This window comes from Apteryx mantelli, chromosome 1 (assembly GCF_036417845.1).
Source record: "Apteryx mantelli isolate bAptMan1 chromosome 1, bAptMan1.hap1, whole genome shotgun sequence".
In the NCBI taxonomy this organism is placed as follows: domain Eukaryota; kingdom Metazoa; phylum Chordata; class Aves; order Apterygiformes; family Apterygidae; genus Apteryx; species Apteryx mantelli.
In genome coordinates this window covers 99,684,627-99,697,611 of record NC_089978.1, presented here as the reverse complement: position 1 = coordinate 99,697,611, position 12,985 = coordinate 99,684,627, and the positions used below count along the sequence as shown (strand labels likewise).

At 42.4% G+C, this 12,985-nt stretch overlaps 1 protein-coding gene across 3 annotated transcripts in view; it reads left to right on the top strand.

Annotated features, from left to right (window-relative positions):
* PDE9A (phosphodiesterase 9A) overlaps window positions 1-12,985 on the top strand; it is a 49,562-nt gene that overhangs the window by 23,501 nt on the left and 13,076 nt on the right. For all 3 annotated transcript variants that reach the window (XM_013941645.2, XM_067289759.1, XM_067289760.1), the window contains 3 exons: window positions 2,637-2,721; window positions 7,450-7,531; window positions 9,986-10,060. In XM_013941645.2, the coding sequence (XP_013797099.1) occupies window positions 2,637-2,721; window positions 7,450-7,531; window positions 9,986-10,060 (242 nt within the window). The remainder of the gene's footprint in view (window positions 1-2,636; window positions 2,722-7,449; window positions 7,532-9,985; window positions 10,061-12,985) is intronic.

Sequence of the window (12,985 nt, the reverse complement as noted above, 5' to 3'; positions counted from 1 at the left end):
GGAAGGCAGCATTCCTGGAGCTGCCATGCCATGCAGGTGAGCTAAATTCACTGCTCCCCAAATAAGGCTTCTTTTTTTAACTCTGTCTCTCTGCTGATAGAAATAACAGCAGATGCAGCAATCTGCTGCCATTCTGCCTCAGTGCTTGTGATCACATCTCCAGCAGCCTCAGCCTGTGGGAAGGAGCTCCCTGGGTTGCCTGTCTACAAGAGCACCCATCTGCTCAAAATTGGACTTCCAGAATTTGCATCAGAGCCAAATCCGCAACATTTTGAAATAATCCTAGGCTTTCATATTTAAAAGGCAAAACTGTGAGGGGAAGGAAGAATCCAGACTCCTTACTCAGGCAAGGCTCCCAGCGGTTGCCGTAAGAGCCATGTTTCAGTACTGGATTCAGCCCAAGGATTTCTTTAGACAGCACAGGGTCTTTTCAGAGGTATTTCTTGCTGCAGAATAATATAATGAGCCCTTAATCAGTGCACATGACAAGGCCATTTATCATTTGCAAGCAAAATGTGAGTAGAATTGTGCTTTTGTTTTGCCTTTTCTCCTATCTCCTTCAGAAATCCCTTTTCCACCAGTTTCACATGTGATCTCCAGGTTTTCTTCCCCAGAGGGGACGTGTGTGGGAATAAGAGTTCATGACAGCTCTACATCTGCACCTCACATAATATGTTCTCAGCTTCCTTCCCGTTACTGTTTAGAGACAGAATCACAGAAAATTGTTTTTAGGAGCCAGATCTTTTAACTGATTTTTAAATCCTATCTAAAGCTTGTGACTTCCCCTTGGAAAACATATCGGTGCAGGGAAAGCATTGGAAATGCTTTGTTCCATGGCTTTACTTTGTCCCAGTGTTCACACAGCAGCCAACACATGAATAAGGAAGCTGGCAAAACCCTTTACAATTTGCAAGCGTCTCACATCTACCTTAAGAAAATAATTATGTAAATTCTCTGCTTCCCAGGAAGGTTTTGGGAGAAAACTAAAGAGAGACAAATCCAAAAATGCTCAGGGCTGTCTTTTTGCACCATCTCTCTCCTACTCTATGCAGTTGCCTGCCCCACTGCCTTGTCAGTCTGATGCTCTGCTTTATTCCCACTGCTTCTGATATGAACTGGCCACCCATTTAGGCATTTTGGCAAATGGACTGCCATGAGCTTCTCCCAGAGAAATGCATGGGGGTGGTATACAGTAGTGCAGGGGCTGCAGGTCAGCTGCAGCTGACCATCAACAAAACAGCTGAACTGAGTACCCAGAAAAGTGCAGCCAGATCCCCAGAGTAGATACCAAATAAGCAGGACAGCATCTTACCTGTATCATCCCTTTCAACAGTGATCACCCAAAGAAATTGCTTATAACAATGCTAGACAAAAAAAAAATCATCTGGAAATGTGATTTTTAAGTGGATGGTGTCCCTATATTCCAGCATAACTCAAAACCTTTTTCTTTTCCTCTTTTGATATGTAATGTTTTGGACTTGGTTTATATACCTCTACTGCTTTTCCCTGTCCCTATTCCTCATCCAAAAGCAATCACTAGCATAAATAAATAAAAAATGAGGTCTCTGCTGATCTCCAGAGTTCTGCCCTTCCAAAGCAGTTTTTCGTCACTTATATGTAACCCTCCAGATAAGTATGATGATTCTGACTATTATTTTATAAGAAAGTGATTGAGTACTGATTGTACAATTACACGTTCCCTTGAGTTCCCTGAACCACAGCTTGTCCGTGCAAACAATGAGTTCAGTAAACAAACGAGCTGTGAAATGATTCCATGTGAATGACATGCACTTAATAAATGGTGCTATATTACGTCCTTGAGAATGCTGATAATTCAACCAGAGGGAAAGAAAAGGGAGAATATTCACATATTTGCACTGCATTAGGTTCTCACAGCTAGGTGAAATGAAATGCATTGCAACATAAACAAGCAATCACAATTTTTGCCTTGTGGCTCTCATAATTACATACAGAAGAGGAACATAGGATTTTTGTGCTGCATGCAGAAATAACCTTTGATTACAAAATTGATTTGCAAAAAAAAAGTGACAGATCTTCAATACTTAAGCACAATGAAATCAATTCTTAGAGTCAAAACTTTTCAACATTTATCTCTCTCTCTCTCTCTCCTGCATTCTCTCTCTGATTTCTTAGTAGCTAGTAATGCCTCTCAGAGCTCCTTAATGCTCTGTGTGAACTTTCAAATTAAAACCTTTTATCTTAATGGGATTTCTAATCCTACTGGGACATGTTTGTCTAGCTGCGCTTGTCATCCCATCACTGGAGGGTTTTTGCTCAGGAGCCCCTTTGATTAGTGTTCAACAGCAGAGAAGTAAAGGCATCAGAACAGCTGACTGCTGCGAACAATCGTGGAAAAGATGGATGTTATAACCGTTCTGTGAATTAAAATACTCAAGCTATTATCTAAAATTGGCAGCAAAGAACTCCTGTGGGTTTTCAAGATACATCGCTTTGGCAGCACCTGCATATGTGAGAACCAGTGTGGACTGTAAGAAGTACCTCGCTCACTGGATAACCCCACTGTTACAAGCCCTTTGAAAGTTTGTACAATTGCTGAAATGAGATCCTTCGAGTTTCACCATGGTAACACTCCTGTTGTTTTCCTTTGTTGACAGTAGAAGGCCTGAAAGTAGTGGAGATTGAGAAATGCAAGAGTGACATTAAAAAGATGAGGGAGGAAATGGCAGCAAGAAGCACCAGGTAAGTTCTGCTTTGGATCTAACTGAAGAAGTAAGCATCTGTTTTCCAATACTAGTGCAACATTTCTGCAGAACAGTTACATTCTGGGTTCAAAAGTATAGGGGCAAGGAAACCAATAACTGTTAAGGACACTGGCTTTAATTTAACAGCCTGTTACATTTGAAAGTTTATAGCCATTCATCAGTTAAAATAGTGCAGGCTTCATGATTAGAGAAAAGAAGTCCTTCAGCACAGAGTAACTTTTTCCTGTGTTTCACCATGTAGAACAGAAACTCTTCACTCAGTTTTTTGGAGAGAGGGAAAGGGAAAAGCACTTCTGCAAAGTGAAGCATTTGCTTGGGAAAGAGATAACATTCGAATTAGATCCAGTAAGATTTAAACCATAGTCTGGGAAAATATCAAATAAATACGTAGCAGTTCTTCTAATTATGATCTCATGCTATTATAAAGTGGCCATTTCAATTTCAACAGGAATGTGGGAATTTGCTTTCTAATTAAAGGGCTCATTCTGCAATTGTCAAGCTTGGTTTCCCTGTAATTAAAACAACAGCAGAAAAAATTGCATTTTATATGGTATGTGGTCTCAGCTGGAGAGTCTACCCCCTATGTCACCAATATGCCCCATTAGGACAAACAAATCATCACTGTGAGATTATGAATACTTCTGGGAAGGTTACTGAAAAGGGGTTTACCACACTGCTCAAACTGTAGGTGAAGGGGATTTTTCTCAGCAAATGTAACTATGTTATCTTGAAAGTCTCTCTTTTTCTTCATTTGGGGTCAAATTCTCTGACCTTTAATCAAAATTATTTCCCATCGAGGACAATGGGAGATTTGCTAAAAGAACTACGCTTTATAAGCACTGGCTTTTATAAATGTTACTATCCAGATATGTCAGGAGGCAGGGTATTAATATATTCCTATAAAGTCTAAGGCCAAATTCAGCTGTCATACTAGCATAAATGGAGAGTATTATTAACTTACATTATTAATTACATTATTAACCTCAGAAGATCTGCTCCAGATTTATACCAGTGTGATGGATTGCAGTTTGCCCTGAGGCTTGCATCATTTCTTGTTCAGGTGTGCGAGGAAATCTCATTAGAAAAATCAGAGCTCAGATTGGCAGCAAACATGAAAACACATATACTGATCTATGCTTGATGTGCTGTGAATAATGTGTGCGTGCATGCATGTGTCTTTATTTTTCCTCAAATGCTATGGGGAGCTGGGAGAGTTGCATTGACGAGTCTAGAGATGCATAGGCAGATAGAAAACTAAAACCAAAAAAGAAGTTATGACAGCTTCACATTCACACAGTTAACACCACATACATCAGGAACTACAAGACTGTTCCAGCAACAGCCATGACTCATTCCTGTCACAGATCTTGTCATTTTACAATCTATATTTTGTAATATAAACAGCAGTATGTTAAGCTATCCATTTAACAAGAAAAACAGGAATGGAGAGTGCTACATCTGCACAGCACAGCCTGCTCTGGATCTGGCTGAATCTTCCTTGTGATCAGTCATCCCTCTCTTATGACCAGGATGACTGTTTGCATCTCTGGAGTTTTCAGGCCAGATGGGTCTGGGCAGCATCAAGTTGCTGATCTGGCTTTGAGGCGCCATCGTCTCTCAAGCAGGAATTTTGAGTGTGATATGCATTGGCAGACCCTCACTGTCTGGGGTCTGGCTAGGTCAGGTACTGACAGACGGCAAGACAAGAGTAGCACAGGCTCCAACAGGAGCCAGACACTCAAGAAAGTAGCCAGAGATCTAGGCAGCCTCGGACATTTGGCCTTGAAGTTGGAGCGGCTGTAAATCCATGGTACACGAACAACCTATGTCGTTGTCTGCCCTCCTGACAGCCCTATCGCCTTGTTGCAAGAAATATCAAGTCTGCTCTGGAAGCAAAGCCAGTCTCTGCCATCCTTTCAGCCCCTGCTGCAGATGAAACCGGGTGCCATGGCCCACAGCCAGCTTCTCACGAGCACAGTACAGCAATGTCCCTCTGCCTGGGTGGGTGTAAAATGCAAACTGCTCTCGCTCCTGGAGTCATCACCCCAGGAAAACAGCTCAGTCCTGCACATACTTGTCCCTAAGTCCCTTCTCATCCCTCCTGCTGGGTCCTAGGACAGCCCATAGGCCCTTTTGTGCCTGCTTGCACTTGTGGCACGTGTGCTGAAGCAGCACCATGCTGGGGGCTGCTGTTCAGTCAGATGGGCTGAGCTATGGGGGCAGCTGCAGCTCCCCTTTTTCTGGGTGACGGTGGTACCTTCGCAGTGAACAAAGGCAAAGTGAATTTTTTGCTGGTGGTTCGTGGCAGTTATAATCACTGGCAGCTGGTACCTCAAAAGTCAGAGACCAGCATGGAACATGATGTGCAAAAGCTGTGGTAAAAACAGATGTATTACTCAGCAGCACATAACGCTGGGTGCGGGCACCCAAGCTAACTTGCTCCTAGCTACCATGGGAGTTGCATAGATGCTTTAGTTAAAGTAGAGGTCTAACTCTCTCTGCCCAGCATCACATTGTGCCATACTGATCTGCTTTTCTTGTCAGTGACAGTTACCTGCAACTGTTCTTCCATGTGGAGCTTGGAAAAACATGTAATATATACATGCAAAAGGTAGTCCGTAGAACTGGGTGTGCTTTTTGTTGATCTCATATCTCCAATTCTTTGTCCCACAGACACACTCCCACGCTCCACCACATCACCGTTTCTCCTTTGTAATGTAAGGTGAAAACTGAGGTCCCACACCAGTAACGCAGAAAGGCTTGCACAAAATCCTGGCCAGGTTCAGCACATAGTCAGGGGTTGCTGTGAGTCACCTTTCTTCTGGTGTACGAGTGAGGAGAGGGTGCTCCTTGTGTGGTCTTGCCATTAAGCAGGACCTGGGAGCAAGGTGCCAAGGAACAGCACGTAGTTTCTCCTTCCCTCGGCAACCACATCTCCGCCAGTGCAATGCCATCAGAAGCGGTGACCCCAGGCTGGGGCGCCTTGTCCCCGGGCAGCTCCACAAACAGACGCCCGCACCGGTGCAAGGGCATGCGTGTTGCGGGGGATGGAGGCATCCCAGGGCAAGCAGAAATGGTTTTGGTCCTATTTTGACTTGTCATCCCCTGTGCAGTATGTCGTTTGCCACATAAAGTGTTGCAGTTAGATTTAGATATTACATCTAAACTAAACTCATGTATATGTGTGTGTGCATATATTCCTTTAATAATATTGCAATATATATAGCTATATTCATCTATAGTTACATATTCTTACATTTACATTTACCAAGCAACAGGATAATGATGAACAGCTAGGTTTATAAAAGTCATCACGCATAGTGATATGTGCATTTCTACTCAGCAGAAGAGCAAAGCAGCTCTACTGGCATCAACTTGACTTGTTTTTTTTTGCTGGTCTGCTTTTTGTGCTCACTATTGGCAGACACTAATAACATTATAGTGTCTTTTGAAATTATGATCACTTACAGATACAGTTTTATATTTGTAAGGGCCTGATGCATCCTGGCTCTGGGGTGTTCCCCAGTGTGGTAGGATGAAGGCTTCTAAGTCTTACGACAGCTATGAAATACGGTGGTTGGCTGACCTGCGGCTAACCCTGGCAGCCAGTTCCCATTAGGGCAAGGAATGCCCCAATCTCACTATTTTTATCCCACTAATACTCCTCACAGTGGAGTTTTGAGAAAATGGGTTTAGAAATGATTCAGACAGCTTTTCACCAGCTGAGAATCTCCTTAAACAGGGCAGGAGAAGGCAGCTGTTTGAAGCCTGCTGACCAGCATGAACTAAAAGATAAAATAATTTTGCAAAGGATTCAGACAATGCCATCAGAAATGATAGCAGAGATCAAAGACAAGAGGAAAAATAAGAGAGATGTGGGCCAATTCCCAACAGAGAGGCATTAAAAAGAGATGCAATACAAAATTGCAAAATCCTGAAAAAGGGGACAGATAAAGTTACTGGAATGTTTTAGTCGGTTTCATTTGGGGCTTTCTTTTAGGTTCATTTGGTAGGGGGGGTTGGAAAATGAGAGAGGATAACCCAAATATTGGGTCTCCAGGGTTAAACGCAAAATGCAGGCAGATCAACATCACATGATCGGTGCAGTACGGTGCGATCCTGGCAGCATTCAGGCGTTCCTGCCCAACTCTCCCGGATGGCTGCCACAGCACAGGCTAGGGGCACTGCATGGATGAGACAGCTTGCCTAACACGAAGTGTGAGGCGAGACTGCTCTCTCGGGGACGTAAATCTTTAGCTGCGAGGCGGTGAGTTCTGCCATACCAACCGGCATTAGGGGCACAGCAGAGTTGCAGGCTGTTTTATTTACTAGTGCTGGTGCAGCCTCCGAGTCTGAAAAGCACGCTGGTATGGCACGGGTCGACGCAAGCTGTTTGCTAAAAGGAAAGTTAGTAGGTTTAAATAGAAGGGGTTGGGTATCCATGGATACACGACTGAAGAAAGACACTCCTAGTCTGAATTCAAATACATGGAGAAAGGGAGATGGGAGTGTTGAACAAGGGGAGAATATCCTAAAGAGGCTCACACTTTTAAAGCATTTGAGCAACACCAGATTAGAAAAGGAGAGGCTGGGAAGTGGCAAAATCTCCAGGCAATGCCTACCAAAAGACCAAAATACATCTGGCATTTTTCAAGACCAAGCAGTGCTGTTCCCGCAATGCTAAGGGCTGAATATTTCATTTCAGGACTAACTGTCCCTGCAAGTACAGCTTTTTGGATGAAAACAAGAGGCCAACTCTCCGGCGGGATGTACCCTCCTACCCAAAGGTACCATATAATACTCATTCTTATCCAAATCCTAACACATGCTTGCCATCCTGACAAATGTCATTTTACAATGCAAGACTCCCTAGCCATCTATCACTTAATTATTCTAAACCCAGGGCCTGATCCAAAATTCCTGGAAGCCAGTGGAAAAGCTGTCATTGCCTGCAATGGGCTTAGAGTTGGATCCTCAGTAGTCTTTAATACTTGAAATCTCATTAGTGTTTGAAATGTTAATGACCATTTTGCACTTGTCAACATTTAATGCTCTTTCCTTTAGTAATATTTGCTTATTCTGCATGCTTGTAGCACACAATCAAAAATAGCCTATAATGTTGTATTCTAATTGAAAATTGTGCTGCTTCCTGTTTTATCCTAATGGATTATTTTCTAATTTAAAAAGTAATTTATGGGATGCTTCAGTTGGGAAAACAAAGAGAAAATGCTACATTGGACTCTCTCCAGGATGATTCATTGCCACTGTGAAAATGAGTTAGTGTATTTACTAGAGAAAATGTCAATGTTTGAAGAAAAATGTCTACTGGGTACACTCAAGTACAAATTCACAGTGGCGAATGGGGCCAAAACCATGAAACACACAGGATATTTGGTCCTAGCACCTGCAGTCCTCTCCACAGGAATTATTTGAAGCTGCCAGGATGCAGCTGCTCAGTGCCCAACTCGCACCTTGACAAAACACCAGGTCACACATGTGCAAATTATAGTTTAACAGTGGTCATTTGCTTGCACAGATCAAAGCTGTCTCACTGGCTTTCAAGTTCACATGGTCACATGTGACCTGGCTGTATAATACAACATTCATCCTTGCAAATTTGTCTTCAGAGCCTTGCAGAGCAATGAATTATAAGTTCTGGCCATGTTATTAGAAGACTGCCATTTATTTTGCCCTGCCTAGTAAAAGTGACGTCTAGGTCTATGAAGTGGGCATCATTAGACTTATGTTTTTTCAAATTAAATTTTGCCCAATATAGGGCAAACATAACCATTCTAAAACTGTTTTTTTTCTTTGATAAGTATTTATGCCAGCTATCCCTTCAACTTTGATCTATTGCTATAATATCGGGACTTGAATTAACAACAAATCCTATGGAGAGTTGTATTGACTGACTGCAGGGTAAACTGATACTCTATTGTCCAGAGAACAAAGCTCATAAGGTTTTTGGCTTCAGAAGAATTTTGGATTCTGTTTGCCAGATCCGTGACATTTATTATCACCTTTGAGATGATGGATTTGTCCAATGTCAGTTAGGCTAAGAGGCGATGATTCTCCTGAAAGAAGAAGTGGCCACTACCACACCATTATTAAATAACACATCAGTATTTCTAATTCACAGATTTCTGGCAGAACATCATGTTAAATGTACGTTATATATGCAAAATCAAAAACTGTTGCCTTCTCCAGAAGGAAAATACATCTTCAGTGTTATTCTTCCCTGAATCTTAATTCAATATCAACAATTTGATGGCTCAAATAATTTCATTCAGATTCTCAGTATAGTAAACCCAAACTAATTACAGACAGGCATGGTAAATGGGCCAATTAAAGCTACAAGGTTTTTGTGTTCCAAAAAGACTTTGATCAATAGAGTCTAAAAAATATGATCCAGTAATGTCCAGATTCTTCCCTGATCTTTTAACCCCCCACATTCTTTTCTTCTTTTTATAAACAAATCCTAGCTGGATGATGAACTGGATTTTGTTTTGAGCCACTGAGCATAAAGATAAAAAATTACGTAAATCTTACAGGCTGACAACCAATTTGAAAAAGTGGGACTTCTTGAATAAATACTCAGAATGAGACTATAAATCATCTGAAACTCAATATATTACACCAACTACTTTAAAATTATAAACATATACATTTCATATTATCTAGCCACAATTGGATGCACTAAATGCACTAAATTGTTTTGCTAGCAGTGGAATTAATGCAGTGGGGGACGGATCAGCATCCTACTCCCTTTACATCTCTTTGCTGAAATAACCTATATCCCTCCACTGGCAACCCCCTCCATAGCATCTCCTCACTTCTCTCTTTTCTCCCAAATCTTCCACATCCCTTGCCCCACCACAAATGTCTCCGTCTGCCCCCACATCCCGGAGCTGCTCTCCCTTAGCTGGCCTGCTTGCGAGAGGCAGCTGTGCTGTGGCTCGTTAGGAGCCGTGCATGTCAGCAGCCACCCAGCATGTCCTCCGTATTCGGTGACTTTTTTTTCACAAAAATTGCAGAACTTACTGCTTTTGACCAAGAGTGGCCTGCTGGCTCTAGAGTTACTGGGAGAAAAAGGAGAAAGACAGAGAGAGAGAACTTTTTCCTTGGGAAATGAGGCCAAAACCAACATGAGCAGGGCCCTGGGGAGTTTCAGAGACGTGCGACTGGAACCGCGCGCAGAGGCAGGGTGCCCTCAGTAAAGCTGCCTGCCGTTTCATCCACAGTACATGCTGTCCCAAGAGACCATCGAAGCTCTTCGGAAACCAACGTTTGACGTCTGGCTGTGGGAGCCCAATGAGGTAATGATACAGTGATTAAATAGCAGTTTGGGCTTACAAGCAAGTAACTAGGAGGTAAATTTGGCTGCAGGTTTGCAGGATGCCAGGTCTCTGCACCACCCGCGTGCAGACCCTTGTGCAATCCCAGTCACAGGTCAGGGATCCCACCAGTCAATGAAACTGGCACAGACCCCTTGGAGGTCTTTGCTGCTCTGAAGCCTTGACATGATTGTGAAAAGCTGACCATCTTATGCAGCTGACTCGAGCTACCCTGTGGTGAATACAGGTGCAACCTCTGCTGGCTGAGGAGCTAAGAGCCAAAGAGGTCCTCGATGTGCTTTGTCCCTGCTGAGACCGTGATCGAGAAAAATATTCCTTTCCACAGTGAAGACATACCCCTAGGGATTAGCCCCCCTTCAACAGCACCCTTTGCTGGGTTAGTACTCTTTCTGAGGACAAACAAGGCCAAAATAGCCATTGGGGATAATCTGAAGGAGGTTTTTTTTTTCTTTTTCTATTCCTTACCTAATTTTTTTTTATTTTAGATTTCCTGTTTTGTAAGTTTAAAATTACTTTTTTTAAATCAGGAAACCAGACTAGTATACTTAAAATATAGTGCTGTATTTTGATTGTATCACACCAGAATACAGTACTTTTTCTCTACAGATACCAAATACATTTTACTGCTTATAAGACCTTGACTTCTTCTCTTTATTTTTTTTAATCTTTTCATTGTTCATTGCCTAGTAATGTCCCATAAAGATCTGTGCACTATCATTAACGCCACATGAGTTCTCTCATGCCATCTTATCTGAACAAATCGACCCCTGGGAAAGTATATGCTTAATTTTAAGCAAATGATTAGTAACCCCTTATAAATCAATGGAGCAACCTGCTGCTGTATGAATCCAGGCTGAGGTGCATGCATTGATTCATACCCTTTTATGCAAGGGTTTTTCTGTAGCACTTTCTGAAGAGGTTGCAAATCTGCATGCCCAGCCTATTAGTACTATCATTATTCTTCTTGCTTTTGTTCGTCGTCTGTATTATGGAAGCTTCTAGAAGGTCCAGTGTGCCTCTGCAGAAACAAAAAGAAGGAGGATGCGTCTCCAATGGCCAGCTTATAATATAGTGTAAAAATAGATTCAACAGATCTAAGTAAATCTCACCTAGGGAAAACATAAGGGAGGACAGGACTAAATTAGGGTTTTAGTGCTGAGTTTTTCTTAAGGGAAGGATTGGGTGACACTAGCGGCACAGTTAAATTTTCAATAAAATATTACACGTACAGAGTCAATCTGGTTCAGTATTTCTAGATGAACATGACAAGGAAAAATATTCCAAACCCCACCCCCCAGAAATAGCATATTTCATTCAAGATATTTCATCTGGCTGGTAGAATAACAGAAGGACTCTCTGGTGGTGTTCTGGTCCGTCTCCCATTTGCAGAGGCTGGCAGAGCTTTCCTTGCGTGGCCCACGCCAAGCTGAGGCGGATGCTCTGCAATTATTGCTCCCTCTCCAGCCCTATTTCTCTGCACCACAGCCATACAGTTGCTCAGGCAAAATGGCTTGCCCCATCTTTTGAATGCCTGTCAGGTCTTTCAAGCAAGGGAGAATCACGACTTGCCAGGTGGACCATAACACTGTTGGCTCATTGTTATTCTGACTACTAGGAAAGAATAGGGAGAGACAAAAAAACATTTTCCACGGATTCTTGCAGGCTGAAGCATAGTATTTTAGCAAAGCAACTAACTCATTCAGAGTACTAGGAAACATTATATGGTGGCATGAACGCTGCTAACAAGAGGGTATGGAGATCAGGCATGTCCTGCAAGGAGGAGCACTGCCCAGAAATAAGATACCACACAAACCCTGGTGACCTGAGCACCACATGGGTTTGTCTCACCCTTTTAGCTCTGGTTTATGTTTACAGAGAACATTTCAATTCTGTCAATGCTTATTTAGCAATGAACGGTTGTTGTGTGCTCAGTAAACAAGGAAATAATGTGGTGCTCTGCAGTATGTCGGTAACAGGGCTATCCAGCAAACTCACATTCTCTTTCTCAAATGCTCACTCATTTTAAGCCTTAAAAGAGTCCCATATTCAAGCTTTTGCTGTTGACCGATAAGGCTAAAATTAATCTTTTTAAATGAAGGCTGAGACCCTCGTGTGTTCACCCTCCTCCAGGGGAGGAGCTTTGAGACTCTGAATCACCCCAGTGACTCACCCAGAGCCCTCTGGGCAGTGAGTGGAGGGAGTCTGACATTTCCTGAGTGTAACTCAGCCCCTCTAGATCCAGCTCAGGTTTATTGTTTCAGAGAGCTTTTTCTGAAACTGTGGCAGAACATATATTCTGTCTCAGGGATTAGGAATGAGACAAGGTGATCTGTATCAAAATACTGGTGGTGTGATCTGAGCACAGATCAGCTCGTGACATTGTCCCTCAAGTCTTGTGGGAAAGTCTCTTTCTTCCTGTTCAGATGACTCAAAACCAGCCTCCTTGTTACCACGTAAGCTATGTATATTCCCTGGATGTATATAAAATTTCATTAGATGAAATCATTTTTCTGGAGAGTTTATAAGATCCTAAATAATAGAAACCTAACTAAAAATATCTCCAGGGCTGTATTTGTGATATTACACTCATCATATTATAACTCTTGGATCAGTCTACAGTCTAAGAACTGCTAATATAATGGCTACGTTTTACCCCCTGCAGATTTTGCTCTCACAAATGAGAATGCAGACACATACAGTCCTGAAATCCTAGAAATCAGCTCACTTTTGATTGGTGGCAGTTGCTATGTGCACAGATACATCAGGTTATCAATACCTCTCTTTTGCACTATTTTCAAACCCAGAAGATTAACCAGGAGTGGCAGTTCCATACTACCTGTGTTCCCATTTGTACTTCGGCGCAGATGCTGTCTCAAAAGAACAGCC